The 17,418-nt window shown below is 45.2% G+C and overlaps 1 protein-coding gene across 19 annotated transcripts in view; it reads right to left on the bottom strand.

Moving 5' to 3' along the window:
- Cacna1c (calcium voltage-gated channel subunit alpha1 C) overlaps window positions 1-17,418 on the bottom strand; it is a 617,874-nt gene that overhangs the window by 75,016 nt on the left and 525,440 nt on the right. For 10 of the 19 annotated variants that reach the window (XM_027951043.2, XM_027951021.2, XM_027951026.2 and 7 more), the window contains exons 19-27: window positions 14,942-15,074; window positions 11,947-12,076; window positions 10,774-10,833; window positions 6,258-6,364; window positions 3,823-3,910; window positions 3,150-3,257; window positions 2,300-2,352; window positions 1,854-2,000; window positions 236-437 (exon numbers count right to left, since the gene is read on the bottom strand). In XM_027951043.2, the coding sequence (XP_027806844.1) occupies window positions 236-437; window positions 1,854-2,000; window positions 2,300-2,352; window positions 3,150-3,257; window positions 3,823-3,910; window positions 6,258-6,364; window positions 10,774-10,833; window positions 11,947-12,076; window positions 14,942-15,074 (1,028 nt within the window). Of the gene's footprint in view, window positions 1-235; window positions 438-1,853; window positions 2,001-2,299; window positions 2,353-3,149; window positions 3,258-3,822; window positions 3,911-6,257; window positions 6,365-10,566; window positions 10,627-10,773; window positions 10,834-11,946; window positions 12,077-14,941; window positions 15,075-17,418 lie in introns of all 19 variants that reach the window. The other 9 variants (XM_027951042.2, XM_027951032.2, XM_027951035.2 and 6 more) reach the window with 2 other exon arrangements.

Genomic DNA, 17,418 nt, shown 5'->3' with positions numbered 1-17,418 from the left:
CCCTTTGCATAGACCCCCTCAAGATGGAAAGCGCTGTTCTTGTTGGCTGAATACTTTTTCCAGATCTGGAATTTGCAGGGATCTGCATTTCTTTTGCAAGAACCCTGTTTGGCTTCAGGAGAGGATGGAGGACGTTGGTATCCACATAGATCTATTCCTGAACTCTGGTTACCAATACTGCCATTCCTCACATGCTGCCCTCCTTGCCTTCCTCCTTTCCTTCCTAGAAAGCTACCTGGTTTTTGTCCAGCTCACAGTTCTTGTACTCTTGCTCTCCCTGCTCCTGGAAGGTGACGATGACGAAACCCACGAAGATGTTCATCATGAAGAAGGCAATGATGATGATGTAGATGATGAAAAAGATGGAGATCTCCACGCGGTAGTTGTAGATGGGGCCCTTGTCTTCCGTGTGGGAGTCGATGGAGCGGTACAGCAGCCTGCAGGAGGAGACAGGCCCCACAGAGGGAACTGGAGAAGCAGTGTCACCTCTGTGGAATGATGGAACCAGGACTCCTAGAAATCCCTGGGATCAAGGGAAATGGCTCTGGGCTGGGAACCAGAGGGTCTGGATTCAAGTCTCAGTTCTGCCACTTCCTGGCCATGTGGCCTTGAGTAAATCACTTAATCTCTTGAGACTCAGATTCTTCATCTGTAAAATGGAGACAATAATTCCCAACTTTCCTAACTTGTGGGGCAATTGACATAATGTACATGAAGGTGTTTTGAAACTGTCAAGAACTATTTAAATGTAACATGATCCATGGACATTGATTTCAAATTCAGAAATATTGGTAAATATTGAAACAGCTTTGCAAACTGGCATGGACTCAAAGGAGGTTAAAGTGAACATAAAATAAATCGGAGAGAAAATAATCCATTTAGAAAAAAATACTAACACGACCCATGCTTCAGATCATCCAGAATGGTTTGATTTTATACTTAAGTGGTTTACACCTGTACACCATTCATTTGGACCTGGGCTACATGCCCCATTAAGCTTGCTACTCTTCGTGGACAGGGATTATCTCCTTCCCTTCCTTTGTAACCCTGTGAGTACTTAGCTCTTCCCTAGGTCTCGCCTACATTTTGCCATATAATAATGGTGACTTTCATCTAAGACCCATGCACCACAGGGTGGGGGTTGCAGGCATCTAGACAAAGATACATGGAGCACCTGACAGATAAGCTGCCTGCCACAGGTGATGCAGAATAAAAGGCCAGCAGGTTGGTCTACATGTGAAAGAACTGCCTCTGTAGAGGAACAAGGGCACAGGCTTTCATCTCTTTCTTACTTTCCACTGTAAATGTCAACAAGACTTTTTCTAAAGGAGACAGGGGTAAAGCCTAACAAAACAGAGACATCTCAGCTACATTTACCCACACTGGGAGTAGTAATGTGGAACTCCTTGGTGATCAAACTCCCCCCACACCTCATTCCCAGATGACATGAGGGTAATGACAGAGACTCCTGACCTTGTGGTTCATGCTGAGGTTGGGAAAGGGGGCTATAAAAGCACTCATTTTGGGTTAGAGTTTCTAAAATTTTGACTTCTCGTCTGGGGCTGTAGCTCACTGGTAGCATGCTTACTGAGCACGTACAAGGTCCTGGGATTGACCCCCAGAACCATGAAATAAAGAAATTAAAATATTGATATTTTCTAGAAGAGCCTATGTTTCAGCAGTGACTATGGCCTACAGATTATTCTAGAAACATACCTTTATTTCAGGGGGAGGACACAAGTGTGATCTCTGGGAAGGAATGAAGGACATTAACGAAACTTGGGCAATGGGTGGATAGCCAGTGTTTGGGGCCTCCAGTATCAGGGCGGATGGACCTTGGTTTGCGTACTCACTCTGGCCACCCCTCAAAGGTTGAGACAGTGAAGAGAGCCATCATGGCTGCCAGAACATTGTCGAAGTCAAACTTGCTGTTCTCCCAGCTGCGGGGCTGGATGATGGGGTGGTCAACCTCTCCATCTTTGTATGTGATATAGTTACCCCTGAGAGAAGAGGAGAAAAGGTAATTCTGGCTTCTCCATCTCCCTTCACATTTCAAACTTGACCTGTTTCCAAATAACTCCTGGCATGCTGGGTGGGATGGAACTATCTAGAATGAAACCACACAGTTCCAACTATTGGGAAGAACTTCAGTGGGTAGAACTTTCAGGAATAGATAGATTATTTGTCACATCAGAATCAGATTACATGTGGATAATAGCCCTGCTGTCCCTCCTCTGAGACCAAGTCCCCAATCTCCTTGAGTTAGGCCTGGGCACCCAGTGCTCCAGCCTATACTTACTTGCATTCTGCCTCAGTCTGTTTGGAACTATCTGAGCAGGTATAGAGCTTTCCCTAAAAGGCAAAAGGACAAAGTGATTAGAGATGTTCCTTAATCAATGAATCCATCACAAAACGGTTAATGAGCGTCTCTGAAGCCTAGCGCTGAGCTAGGGGCTGTGGGATAAAAAGTGCAAGGTGAACAGAATCCAGATGGGGCAACGTGACTCACATACACACAGCAGCCAGAGAATAAAGACACTCACTGCTGCAAGTACCAATGGAATTCAAAAACAGGGAGCTCCAATCCAAGAAAGCTGAACTCTCTAGGAAGGTCTTGAGAGGAAGGAAGAAGTGGAGCTGGGGTGGGAAGAGGGAGTAAGATGGGAGGAAATCAGTGAAGTATATGTGGCAGGTAGGGGAGGGCAGGGGAAGAATGTTGTGTGTGAGGAAATAGAGATGAAAAAGAGATGAAGGCAGAAAAGACAAGAAACCGTGGAGGACCCTGGCCTCGAGCTGGGGGAAGGATGGATGTGATGCTACTGACAGTAAGTAATTGCTGTAGGGTCTCATGCAAGTGACACTCTCTTCCAGACAGTGAAAGTCCCCCTCCTGCTCTGGCTGGAAAGAAGGGCAGTGAACTAAAGGGTCGGAAAAGCTGAGCGGGCAGGAGGCCTTTAGTCTGGTGGAGCCTCCTTCTGGTTCCTCTCTCCTCTGGTCTGGGAAGCTTGAGTGGGGCTGTGGTTGGAGATCACATTCACCCCCGTGTGACTGGGGCTGCTGTCCTCCTCCTGTTGTATCCACCAGTTCCCCTTCTTGGGAATGCTGATGGGGAGGGAGGGATGGTGGACAGATCAGAACCAAGACCTTACCTTGAAGAGCTGGACCCCGATGCAGGCAAACATGAACTGCAGCAGTGTGGTGACAATGACAATGTTCCCAATGGTCCGGATGGCGACAAACACACACTGGACCACATGCTATGGTGGGAAGAAGGAAGAGGTAAGGGAACACGGTTTCAGGAAATTCCTGCAGCCTGAGCTTCCTTCAGTCAAGCCATGAGCCCTCCTGGGAGGTAGCAGAAGCTGCCCCTCAGCCGCAAGTGGGAGAAAGCAGGCTCAAAGAGGTAAAGCAGCCTTCCCAGTGTCACAGGGTGAGTGATGGAATCCAAAGGAACACAAAGTCCCCCTTGGGGGTTCCTTTTCCAGGGAATCCCTACAGGGGCACAAGCCCTGTGAACTCTTGTTGGATAGTGGTAGGCGTTCAGGGACCTCATCACCACCCAGAGATTCTGGGTTTGTGTTCCCCTTTGCAAAATTTTACATAGGAACTCAGGTTTTAAAATGGTTTCCTGTAACCATTCCACTCCTCATGGAAACAGGATTTGAGTAGGACCAGTGTATAGGCACCAACATGGCAGACTCTTGGCTTGATCACTCTCTCCTCCCTCAAGCCCAGCCATCACCTCAGCTGACAGTCTACCAACTAGCAGACCCATCAATGTTTCTTAGGTTGAAGGCTTCCCACCCAGGTCCATCATCTCACCTTTAGCCCCTTGGCCCTGTTGATGGCCCTCAGGGGCCTAAGTACTCGCAGGACTCGCAAGATCTTCACAACATTGATTGCACTAGACCTGGAAGGAAAAAAGGGCAGGTGGTAAGTTTCCCCTGCTTCTGAAATGACGAGGGGAGGTGATGTCCTGACAGGCTGATCCCAGGCAAACTTGACATATGGAGTCTGTCTGGGGTACTTTTTACTTCTAATTTTTACCTCTAAGAACCTGGGGCTTGCTATAACTTTGTGATTTTCCTGTTGATGAGAGAATAGAGAAACTAGGTTTGGGGATATAGTCCTGGGTTTCATCCCTAGCATGGCGACAACCACAGAAAGCATTTGACATCAATCGTTAGCAATATAATGTGCTACACAGGGGGACATCCTGTGCACTAGTGCTGCCCATTGCGAGCCAAGTCACCTGAAGTCACATTTCCTAACTTTGTTGAGACCTAGTTTCTCATCTGAAAAATGGGGCAGCGATTAGCTCATAAGGATGCTGCAGGGATTAAATGAGAATTTTATGTGCATTATCCAGCAATGTGCTTGGCACTTATGATCCAAATAAATGGTGGCTTTTATTACTATGCCTGCTGAAGACATTACTGTACATAAAGAAAGACAATAATGCTGGAACTTCATGCCTTCTGGTTAGAGGTGATGGGGGTGGAGAGGGATTTTTGAGTGTAGATCTCTAAACACAGAACCCAGGTAGTCAAAAACCCAATATATATATATATATATATATATATATATATATATATATATATATATATATATATATCCTTTTCTGGTTCCTAGCATGACTCCAAGAAAGAATGGCTTCCACATGTCTGGGATGCCAAGGCCAAGTTAAAGATTCCAGGAGCATTAGGCTGCTGCCATGATCTGGTGGGAAGGAAGAAGGGGGGGCAGCCCCCCTCCCCCCCCACAGACCCGTGGCAAGATGCCTGGATGGTTTTCAGTTGTCCATCCAATCCAGGGAGAGGTTATGAACAACACCAGTTGCTGAGCAACTCTGAAGGATGTCCCAACCCTCCCTTACTAACTCTGTGATTGAGATATTTTCTTGAGCATTAGGAGAGGAGGCCTCACAATCTGCCTTGGACACTAAAAAGCATATGACACATTGGTAAGTGCCAGTTTTATTCTTCATAGTTCAGAATGATGTGCACACAATCTATAGAAAGATCCAATTTCTCTGGTTCATGGGCCTTTTATTCCCAAAGATTCAAAGGGCATTCCTATCTATCACTGCATCTTTTCCCCCAGTGTCTCTGAGAGGGAGTCAGTTTGTATTGAATCACAATGGAAAGGATTTAAAGGTCAGATAGGGAAAAAACAGACTGAAAAGAGAAATTCTTAGTTCAAGGTGAAATTGATTTAATGGTAGTGTTGGGGTTAGAATCTAGATCTGTAAACTCCCAGGCAGAAAATTTTGAGAAATATAATTGATATCCATAGAGCAGAGTCTCACTTCCATGGCCCCCATCTCATCCTAGAGGCTGACCATTAAACAACCTTGGGATGGGAGACTCAGGACCTCTGAGACTTACACCTATTTCTGCCATTGGCATGACCTTTAGCAAGTCTCCTGATGTCCTGAAGGTCATATTTCCTATTCTATGAGCTGATAATTGCACCTTGCACTGCCTACTTCATAGATTTTTTTTTTTTTTGAGAGGATCATGGAAAAATGTGTATGTGAAAGTACTTTGAAAGTTCCAGTGCAGAATCGACATGCTCAGCCTTAGAATGTGGTAGAAACCAGTAATCAGATTCTTTCAGACCTAAGAAAGGTTTGAAAGCTAGACAGTACAGGGAAATCACCTGGAGAGCTTTCATAACTGTAGCACCAGACTGTACCCCAATCCAAAAAAATAAAAAATAAAAAATTCTGAGGGTGGGATCCAGGCAAATGTCATTATTTTAAGTTTCCCAGGTGATTCCTTTGTGCAGCCAAGATTGAGAATAAGTAATTTATCTCTCTCTGTCTCTTTTCACCATACACACAACAGGTGTTTTGACTAAAAAGAGAAGTAAGAGAAAGGGAGAGGAGGGATGGCTCAGAAGGTCAGGGGCAGGTCAGGGCAAAGGCAGGACCTTGGCAGCTGAAGAGCACATGGTAGAGGAGGTAAGAAGGTACTGGGGACACCTGTTTCTTTATAATGGAGCCTGGCACTTTTTCCTGTGGCAAAATCTAGACATTTAAATGTATTTCTGAGGATCACATACCCTCATGTATCACACCATTGAGGATATGGACACAAGAAACGAAAGCCACTATGTAGTGCAACCTCAGAGGCCCTATGCTATCATAGTCCCATTGTGGTGGCCCTGCAGGAAGGCTCTCTAGAGCTTGGTGTCTTCTCTGACACCCATTCCTAGCTGATGACCTCATCTTGGGCTAAGGGAGCCCTACTCACTGAATGCCAAAGGAGATGAGGGACACGCTGACCACCAGCAGGTCTAAGATGTTGAAGTAGTTCCGGCAGAAAGAGCCCTTGTGTAGGAAAGCCCCGTAAGCAGTCATCTGCAGGAAGGGACAGAGAAACAGGGTGTAAGTGACCCCAGCCCAAGTTCCACAAACCACCCACAGGCTCATCACCCTTTCCTCCCACAGCGTCCCTTGGGCAGGTCCCAAGCACTGCCCAAGGGGAACAGGAAGGACTGAGGAAGGAGATTTGGTGGCCAGAAAAGGTTCTTCAAACATTCACTCAACCACCAAAGAATTCCCCAGCTCAGGATGTATAAGGGCTCCTACTCCTACCCAACAGCAGGCTCTTCATGATTGTGCTCAAAGCCCTTTCAAATGGCCCACCACCCCTCTCTGATTTTTCTCTTCCTCATCACAAGTCTATGATGGCTCCAGTATGTTAGGGCCCTTGACTAATGTTCTTTAGGCCAGTTTACCCTGTATGCACATTTTCCACCCTCTGAACTTCACAGCCAACTGAAACACTCGTTATCTGGGAGATGGAGAGAGCATGTCCAGAAGGGCGACCAACTGTCCTGGTTTGCCTGGGACTTGCTCATATCACTAAAACGTCCTGCATCCTATACAAACTGGGATGGTTGGTCACCCTGGTGTCCAGAGAAAAGTTCTACCAATAACTGTGGCAATTAGCATCCCTCTCCTCTTTGGCTTTCAATAGTGCTTGGGATCTATGTCAAATGTTCTAAGCTCAATTTGACTGTTTCCCTTCTAGACAGAATCTGGAGCTCTTTAAGGAAGGGCATGAACCATGTGTTTAGAGAGGGTAATGTGAGACAAAGGTGAGGAATGCAAGTTCTGGAGCCAGACCACCTGATCTGAATCCCAACCCTCCTGAATTTTATTTGTGTGGCCCTGAACAAGGTTCTTAACTTCTCTGTGCCTTATTTTCCTCATCTAAAAATGAGGATGATGATAATATCTACTCCACTGGGATGTTAACATCAACTGAGTAAATATATAAAAGATACTTGGGACACTCTTCTGCAGATACTATGCTCCGTATGTGTCACCTGTCACTGTGTCTTGGATTTGAATTCTGGATTCTTCCTGTATAAAGGAAGTTGAGTTTCCTCATCTATAAAGTGGGGATATGATTCCCTTGTCTTTGTGAGGTTCCTACAGGAAAACAAGGCAGGACTTTGAAAAAAGAGAACACATGAGATAATGATTATCGTTGCAGGATCTGGCTATGATTACCTCCCTCAGAGCTAGAAGAAAGCTGTTCACTGTAGGTGCTCAACCAATAGCTTTTACCATTTTGTGACATGAATGAATGGCCTGTGGATATCCGGGATAAGGGCTGTGAAAGGCCATGGGCCATGAAGCATCAGCTAAAGGGAAAAATTTGGAGCTGATGGCCATGAGGCTGAGAACAGCTCCCCGGTCATCTGGGGTCCAGTTTATCTCTTTGGAATCAGAGCATGCCCAGGGTGGTGTGTCTGCAGAGCAATTCAAAAGCAAACACAGGGGGAAATTGGCAAAAATAGCTCTTGCAACCTAATTCTTTCTATTTATCTCCCGAAGCAGGGGATCACAGGGGATTCAGGCACCTGTGTTCTGCAATAGTTTTTAGAAGTGGGGAGGTTACATAAAAGGTTGCAGGGAAATATAGTTGCCCATCTCTCCTGAAGGCCTGCCATCTGGAAGGCACACTTTCTTTGTCTTGGTGATGACCTGGGACCCCAGAGATTGGGCTCAGGTGACTCTTGTGGTTCATGCTCACCAAAGAGCCCCCTGTGCCTGCAGAAGGCTGAGCACCTTCCCCAGCAACCTCACTTTTAGGCTTAGGTGTTGTGTCTGGTCCCTTCTTGTTCTGGTTCTTGTAGAGCCCTCTGTATATGGGAAAAAGCATTCCTTAGATAGGTAGGCAGTAGGGATCAGAGTGCCACCTTCTGTCCTTTGCTTCTGCTTGGTCAGAGGACCCTTAGAAGGAGACCAGCCGTTTGGAAAGTGTGCATGTGCATGTGGGTTGGGAGCCAGAAGGAGAGTGGCTGTGGGATAAAAGACAAGTGGGTGCTAGAGAAAGGGGACATTTATCTGAAAGCCATGTGTGGCATTCAGAGCACCAGAAAAAGCCAGGTTCAGGGAACTCAGTGCAAGCTGTCTTTCTACCCTCCTTTACTGATTGCCCCCTCCTAGTCCCTTACTTCTAAAAGTTCTAAGTCATTAACCAGGAAAGGTCTATTGCCACTCTGAGGAGGGAAAAGGGACAGGCTGTAAAGTCACTAACTCTGAGCTGGAAGGGCAGCAATTCCCTCCTCAGTCACAGGCAATAGTCTAGGCAGCCCTTCTGACCACATGTATCTCCACTCTTCTCATTTCCATGCTTTGGTTCTGATTCTACTTTTTCTTCTCTGTGTCAGTCCTTTGCATTATTAAGGTGGATGGTCCGACATGTGCTTTCTTTTCAAGGCCAAATCACCCTAGATCCTCCCATAGTTCCTTAGGGTAAATGAGTCTAGTGGATGGCCATCATAGCCTTCGGGTTGGTGCAATGCTGGACCTTCAGGCTGGGCAGAGGGACCCAGTGAAAGGGAAGTGCAGGAAGTGCACTGGTCATGGGGTAAATACTCAGAAGCAGTGAGCGTAAGAGAGACCAGAAGAGGAAGAGAGAGGAAGGGGAGAGAAGGGCCTTGCCATGACAATGCTTGCAGAGAGACTTTCACTTCCGCTTGTATGGCAACCTTGAAGGAGCGATGGCACCATTGAAATCCACGAGGGAGCTCTGTGGCGGGGGCTGGGGGGCATCCATGAGAATGGGGGCCTTGGGGTTTTTCTTGTCCTGGGAAAGAACTTTGTGTGTCTGTGTGCCTCTTTGTGTCTGAAGTCCAGGAAAAAAGCACCTCTCCATGGAAAAGTGGCTCCCAGCAGTCTCAGTGCTGCCCTGTGACTCCTGATTCCCACTCCCTGACTCCAGGAACTGAAGCCTGGCCAGATCTACTCTCCCAGAGCACGAAAAGAAAATTCTGAGCAACACTTTGGGTGAGCAACAGAAGTGGCAAAACTGCGCCACTGGGGACAAGGGCATCATGGCTGGCACTCAGAAACCACCCCACTTGAATGGTATCACGGTGTGATGAAATGTCATGCTTCTCAAAGGGTTTTGCCAGGATGGAATTTTATTAGAAAAAGAAGGGTCTGCAGCCGTCAGAGGCACAATGCTGGGGTGGACACCAGTTGGGTCAGCTGCAATGATGGATGGGAAGGGGGCCTGAGCTCCTTGGGAGCGGGCACCCCAGGTGAATGTCCCAGAGAAAAGATACTTTAGCTGAAGCTCAGAGTCTATAGCCCTTTTGTTTAGGGTGAGGGTAAAACTGACCCCTTGCTCAGAGAGCAGCACACCTTACCCAAGGTCTCAGAACTCACATCCTGCATCCCAGGTGGACTGGCTTAAGGCATTGGTTTAAAGGCTCAGAAGTATACTGGGAAAACTTAGAAACCACCTTGCGCATCACAGTGCTGTTCAGACATGGGCGCTATATGTTTTTGGGATAACCATGTTGGAGCAACTCTACAGATCTGAGCTGGCAACAGCAGGCAGGGATGGGGCCTGGGTGCTCAAGCTCCTTCCAACATTGGTTCTCTCCCTACCCTGGGCTTGGGGCAAGGACATTGTAACAAAAACTTTTCAGTGAGTCACTGGAGGGTCAGAAGTGATCTACAGCTGTCTGCTGAAAGGCCTTGGCTGGGAGATTGGCTCCAAATCTTGATTATTCTACGTGGCCCCACTCCAGCTTGGCCCTGATGTCTGCTGTAAGTACTGAGGAAGTTCTTGATGACAGACATCCACGGAGAGCAGCCAGAGTGACTCCTTCATGCCCCAGAGCTTTTCCACTTGTGGAGTTTGTGTTGGCATCTCTGCTAGGCAGGAGGAAGATGGGAGAATTCTAAGCAGATCTCAGATACCAACTGATTGGAGATGGCACATATGAGCATGTGTAGGGGCACTGCTGATGGCCACAGTGCCAACCAGTGAGGGGACCGTATCGGTGGTGACACAGCCAAAACTGCTTACTGGTGGTCAGAGAGAGGGAGCCTGGCCATGATGGGTGGATGGGGGACTTCTGGTTTCCGAACCTGGGTAAAGTGCATGGCACAAAGTGAGGGGCACTGATTCTTCACTGCAGGCATGAGAGTCAAAAGGGAGAGTGAAGGAAATAGAAAAAAGAAAAGAGTCAGCCAGAGCAGATACAGACAAGGAAAGAGATGGACAGAGTGCATTGCTCAGGGTGCATTACCTTAAGGATAATTTCTAATGTAAAGATACTAGTGAAGACATAGTCTGCATTGCCTAGGATCTGAAAAATAAGCATAATTGGATTAGTGGCTCCGAGAGTGAACCCAACACCAACAGGAGCATGTGTGTTAGCGACAGACAGCAGCAGAGAACAAAGATAGGCGCAAGGGAGGGAGGAAGAGGAGGAGAGAGGGCCGCGGGCCTTTACCTTCAGAGCGATTTCAATGGTGAAAATGGTAGTAAAAACAATATCAAAATAAAACAGAATCTGTAAAACAAAAAGAAACAAGGAGGGATGGGGAGGGGGTGGGAGAAAAGCAGGATGGGAGGCCAGGTCAGTGGATGTTCACCAGAAAAAGAACCGCACTTCAAAAGGAGGTGCACACATTGAACCTTTTTACACAGGGACAGATGGAAAGACTTGGGGAACGAGTGGCACATAGTTAACACTGGATCTCAACGTGGGGCTGGCATAGGTAGCTCAGGGTGGAGACCCCAGACAGGTGAGGGGAGCTTCAGGGAAAGGCCTCAGCTGGTTTAGGCAGCATCTGGCTGAACGTTTTTCTCATTAACCCAACTTATTTACAAACCCAAATCCAACCAATGGAATGTTTATCAAAAAAGCAGAGAATTTTTTTAAGGGGAATTTAAATGCTTAACTCTCTTTGGTGTGACTGAACCCGTGAGCTTCCTACATTAGTGGAAATCTATGAGTATCAACCCTTTGGGGTATGGGAGGGCATCTCCCAGGTCTACCCAAGGACAGGCTATAGGGTGTCATGCTTTATTACATCTCAAGGGATAGATCAGAGGTAGGGTCAATACCAGTCAACCACAGGAAGAGCCTGGACCAAGTGGGCTCCAGGACCTCTGAGTGTTTTAACATATGTATGGCTTCAGATCATGGGCTCTTTTCTTCATGCCCATCTGGTTGGTGTTCACCAGAGCCTTGGGTGGGTCTTCATATTTAGATCAGCTCTGCAGAAGATCATGGAGGTTCTCTACTACATTGGCACTTATGGGCACCTATCTACCAACACTTCTCAGGATATACTGAGAGCAGGGTAGGAAGTCAGTGGCCACATTTTACTAAGTTTACAGGTTATTAGAGTTTCCTGGGGAACATCCACAGGCAATCAAAGGCCTGACCTTTGCCAATTATCAAACCAACCTGAGACATTGGGCACATGCTCTTTTACTTGCTTGTGGTCCCAAGATGGGTTTTTCTCAAAGCCCTAATCTCTTAAAGAACTGTTTGTTGTGCATCTGATTATGAGGTTTAGAACTGAGCTCCTGATTAACAATGAAGTCAGCAACAGAAGCTGTGGGCCCAGTCATACTCCCAGAGGAAGGGGTGCAGAGAACAAAAGGGAGTACATACATGGTTCCTGAAGGAGGTGTGCTGGACGGGGTCCTCAGCAGCCAGGGAAATGCTGCTGAGCAGAATGAAGAAGAGGATCAGATTGGTGAAGATCGTGTCATTGACAATGCGGTGACACTGAAGGCGAAACCTGAGTGCGAAGGAGGAAAGGAGAGAGATGTGTCAGGAAAGATGTAGACACAACTCCTTGGGTTTCAGGAGCAGCTCCCCTCAATTCCTTCCACCAGCTTACAAAAGGTGCTTATTGATTTGTGGAGTGGTCTTCAGCCTGAAGTCTTACTGTTGCTGGGTAATGACAAGCCCCCATGATGTATATCTCTAAACAATTTAGTTCTGAGGCACCTTCACAGGCAGAAACCCTTGACATTTTAGAGGGTTACATATGAGATATTCGGGAATTTCTGGATTTTCAAATATTGCTGTGACATTAACAACTGGCCTTTGCTTGAGAGTTGTTTTCCTCATCATTTGGAAAAAAAATCACTTTATAAGATCTATGTCATATTTTTATGCACAGGGAATAATATAGCTATCTGGCTAGGGGATTTGCCCTGTGTAATAGCTTCAAGTGTGCAACTTGATTCCACATCTCAGCACAATTACAAAGAACTACCCATTGGGACCTCTGGACATTCATGGATAGTACCATGTATACCTAGAGTGTGTTGCACACTATCTCATCTTAACAATAGCACAGAACCACCTTCATTTCACAGATAACAATACTGAAACCCAGGAAAGAGAGGCTTGCCCTCAAACATAGCCTATACTGTTGGGGAGTCAGGGCTTGGTCCCAGGCCTTCAGACTTCTACTGATGCCATAATGGTTGACTCAATCCTCTAAGAGACTCACCTGCTGTAGAAGAACCAAGACCTGGGAAGGACAAATTCTGAGACAATGCTGGTTTCATGAGACTTAGGAGCGGTCTACAAGGATCATTTCATTCAAATCAGCAAGCTAACAACCCACCAGTCAACCAACCAAATAATCAACCAGTCAGTTGGCCAACAATCAACCAACTAACCAACTGATCAACCCACCCACTGAGCTGAGGTTTGCGCATGGGCAGCATGGAAGGGCAGAACTGCCTAAGGGGAGATGCCCATAACAGCATTGCTGCCAGGAAACTGAATTTCAAGGCAGTCTTGAGGTGAGCCTGGAACTTTGAGGCTGAGCCCTCAAGGGACACTGGAAGAAAGCAAGCTTCCCCAATCCCAATTTATATATACTTTAGGATTCTCACCAATGAAAAGATCATGGAACACACAAAAAGACAAAACTACCATTAGGGAAACTAGAAATAACAATAAATAACTGATTTGGACTCCAAAAGACCAGGCATTGTGCATATCAGTATAAAATGCAGAATAACTATATTTGAAATACTTAATGGAATAAAAGACTCAATCACAAATGTGATGAATCAACAGAAACTATAAGATATAGACAGATGGATCTAAAAAAAAAAAACAACAACAACATATGGAACTAACCAGAATGCAAGAATAGTCAATGTAAAAAAAAAATTGATTTAAACAGTAATATAAAATTAAGAAGAGAATTAACAAACAGGAAAATAAATTAGAAGAAATCATCCAGACAACTGAAAGAGAGGCAAGGAGATGAAAGACATGGAAGGCACCTTAAGAGAGAGGGAAGAGAGGGACGGACAGAATGAGAAGGTCTAACCTGTGTCTAATTGGAGTGCAGGGTGAAGGAACAGAGAATTGAGAAGAGGCAAAAGTTAATGATTATGGCTGCCAATTTTTAAGAACTGCAGAAGAACACAAATCCAGAATACAAATACAGAGTGAGGAAGTATAACATATGCTAAGCAACACAAGAGAAACCTATGCCTCAACACAAGGTAGTAAAGGGTTAGTTATTTACAAAGGAATAATAATTAGAAAGCCAGCTAACTTCACAGTGGAATAACACTTTGATGGACCAAAACTGTTAGTCCCAAATTATACCCATAGCTAAATTACCTTTTAAGAATAAGAAACGAAAACAATTACAGATGAATACAGGCCAAGTGGACCATAAAGGAACTAAAAAACTTCTATAGAATGTGCTTTAAAAGGAAGAAAATGTTTGCAGAAGAGACTGACATACATAAAAATGGTCAACAAATGAAATGGTAAGTTATATGTAAATCTAAATATACTCTGCCTAAATCATCATCATCATCATCATCATCATCATCATGTCTAACTTGTTGGGTTCTAAATAAAGTTCAGGACTAAGCAATAATATGTAAATTGGGAGGAAATTAGTGAGTTAAAATACTCTAAACTCCTATTGTACAGAAGGAGGCTTAAGATATTGGTTAGCTTTTCATTTTGTTAAGTTAAATAAACTTAGTAAAGTATCAAAGGTAACCACCCAAAGAATAGTAATAGTTTATACATTTCAAAACCTGGAGAGAGCTCTGCATGGTGGTGCACACCTGTAAGCCTGGAGATTTGGGAGACTGAGGCAGGAGGATAGCAAGTTTGAGGCCAACCTTAGTAATTTAGTGAGACCTTAAGAAACTTAGTGAGATTCTGTCTTGACATAAAATAAAAAAGGGTAGGGATGTAGCTCAGCAGTAAAGCACCCCTGGGTTAAATCCCCAGTACCCAAACAAAAACAAAACCAGAAACAAACAAACACACAAAACCTGGGGAAGAAAAAAATAAAAGCAGGGGCTTGGAGTGTAGCTCAATAATATAGCACGTGGTTAGCATGTACAAGGCTCTGAGTTCAATCTCCAGCACAAGCAAGTAAATAAATAAAATAACATTAGTATAAATAAGCAAATATATGTAAATAAATGCAGATCATCTGATTCAGAGTCCAGGACTCTCTTCCTTGACTCAGAGGCTGTTTACATAAGTTGAGGGAGTTGAGAGAGTCCCAGGTTCCTTGCACAGGTACAGGTAAGACATAGGCATGGGCTGGGTCTGTATCACAGAGGCAGCGGAGTCCACCCTCCTCACCATTCACACACACCTGTTGTTGGGGCTGAAGATGAAAAACGCACTTGCTTCTGGCATGGGTACTGCCTTTTCCTTAAGGTGCAGCTCAGACAGTGGTCGTGGGCGGGGCCCAACAGGCATCTCGGGCTCCTCCTCATCCTCTTCTCCTGTAAGAGAAAAACCACCATTTTAAATAACTACCACTTCCACTGATTCTTACCATTGTGCACCTTTTTCCTGAGACTTTCCTATTGGTAGGAATCAAGACATCATTTGTATCCCTGAACATGTAGAGGATCAATCAAGACAGATATTCTGGGGACTACTGGAGTTTATGTCTGAGAGGGACAGACTTCCCTGGCAGTACTTAATAAGAGGGGTTGTAAGTAGAGTGGAAAACTTGTCCTAGTTTACTTCAACTGCCTGGTTTTAAAACTGAAATTTCCATAGTCCAAGACACCACCCAGTCTTGGGCTAATGGGCATTTTGGTCATCCTGGTTGAAAGGCATTGGAAAGGGGACTAGATAAAACCAGGCATTGCCATTTTGGCTGCCATGAGGAAAGGGAATTGCTTAGTTTGTCAATCCCTTACAAACAACTCCATTCTTGAAAGTTCCAGGAATTTAAAACCAACACTTTCCCATTTATGAAACTCTAACAGAAATCATGTGCTCTAGGGGTACCCAGACAACAATGCTGACTGTAAAGGCCCCTTCATTAGAAGGTTTAGATACTGACTCCAGTCCTTTGTGCTCCTAGCCAGTGGCCTCATTAATGTAGACTGAAGTCAAAAAGCTTGCTCCTTTGCTTGCAGCCCATTGCCCATGGGAAGAACCACTGCATACTGTGAAATGCACTCAGACATGTCCGGCACGGGAGAAGAAACAGCGTGACTTAAGAATACAAGCTCTCCAGCCAAGTGCCTCTTGCACATTGTGACTCTGTTTCTTTCTGTCTATGAATGTTTTATTTAACCTCCTTATGCTTCATTTCTTCATCTAAGTTAGAACAATAACAGCATATAGGCACCTAGAATGGTGTCTGGCACATGGTGACTGCTGTATTTACTTTCATTGCCCTCTCCATCCACAGGACAGAATCTAAGCTTGAGAATTAGTGCTCAACATCTTTCTCAGTCTGATCTGTAACTGCTGCTATGCTCTATCAAATTGTCTACTCCCACCCACTGAGATTGGCTAGTGTACCCCCACATTCATGCCTAACCAGAACCTCCAGAATATGCCCTTATTTAGAAATATGGTCTTTGTGGATGTAATTAGCTACGTTGAAGTCATGTTGGACTAGGGCAGGCCCTAAATCTACTATTGGTTTTCCCTTGTAATAAACATTCAGAGACACAAAGGCACACACAGGGGAAAAGGCCACATGAAGACAGAGCCAGAGATTGGAGTGGTGCATCTACAAGCCCAGGATTGCTGGCAACCACAAGAAGTTGGGAAGAAGGGAGACAGAATTCTTCCACAGAGCCTTCCAGAAGGAGCACGGCCCTGTTGTCACCTTGATGTCAGACTTTAAGCTTTAGAACTCTGAGACCAGTTTAAGTTGCCCTTCATCTCCTTCTCTGCAGAATTAGTAAGGACTCCCACTTCAGACAGTTTCCTTTATCTGGCTCTCCTGAGTACCGGGGCTCTGGGGAACCATCTTCCTCTGTGACACCTTGGACCTCTCACATTTATAAGGCACTGAGAACACAAAGCCTCAGATACCTGGCTTTAAATGGGTCTGTCCCGTCTTTCTATGTGCTGAAAATTCTAGAAGGAAGAACCACACCCTGATTTTGATGATGATTAAACTTCCACAACTTCAAAAGAAAAGGGGCAGGTGGAGACTCATCTGTCATGGGAAGAGCATCTTAGGAACCCAGCCATGCCTTGCATGCTGTCTCTTCTTCTGGTTAAAATGAAGCTGGGGGGTGGGGGGGCAGCTCAGTGGTAGAGCACTTGCCTAGCACCTGGGAGGCACTGGGTTCCATCCTCAGCACTTGGTGGGGGGGCGGGAAGCCAGGTAGTGCAGAGACAAAAATTCCTGGCACAAAAGTAATTCTTTATCAAGCAAGAAGCATTTAGGCACCAAGGCTTTTTTGGAGAACCAGCAGAATATATCCATAAATCAGATCCTATCCCTAGGGTCATTAGAGCTGACCAGCAAGGCAATTAATATTTTCAGAGGAGAGCTGCAAGATTAAAAAAATTGTGTGAAAGCAAATAATTGAAGCTTTCTGATTCCTGAACCTTGCTGTGTAAAAGAAAGTAGAATAAGTAAAACCAGAATTGGTCCAAATCATATTCACAGGTAAAATTTAATAAGGAAAGATTTAAAATTTCTGCCCAGGTGTTTGTATTCTTTTCAGTTTTGCTCTAAATGGGCCAACATTTTTGTATTCATGACAATTTGATAACAGGTCACTTAATGCTTATTTGAATCAAGTATATTTATAGAAAACCATATTTATTAGCGTTGTGCCAATGTAACGTCCTAAGGAATGGTTC

Source organism: Marmota flaviventris, chromosome 3 (assembly GCF_047511675.1).
Source record: "Marmota flaviventris isolate mMarFla1 chromosome 3, mMarFla1.hap1, whole genome shotgun sequence".
In the NCBI taxonomy this organism is placed as follows: domain Eukaryota; kingdom Metazoa; phylum Chordata; class Mammalia; order Rodentia; family Sciuridae; genus Marmota; species Marmota flaviventris.
Note: the sequence above shows the minus strand (reverse complement) of the source record. Positions and strands in the feature narration are given on the sequence as shown.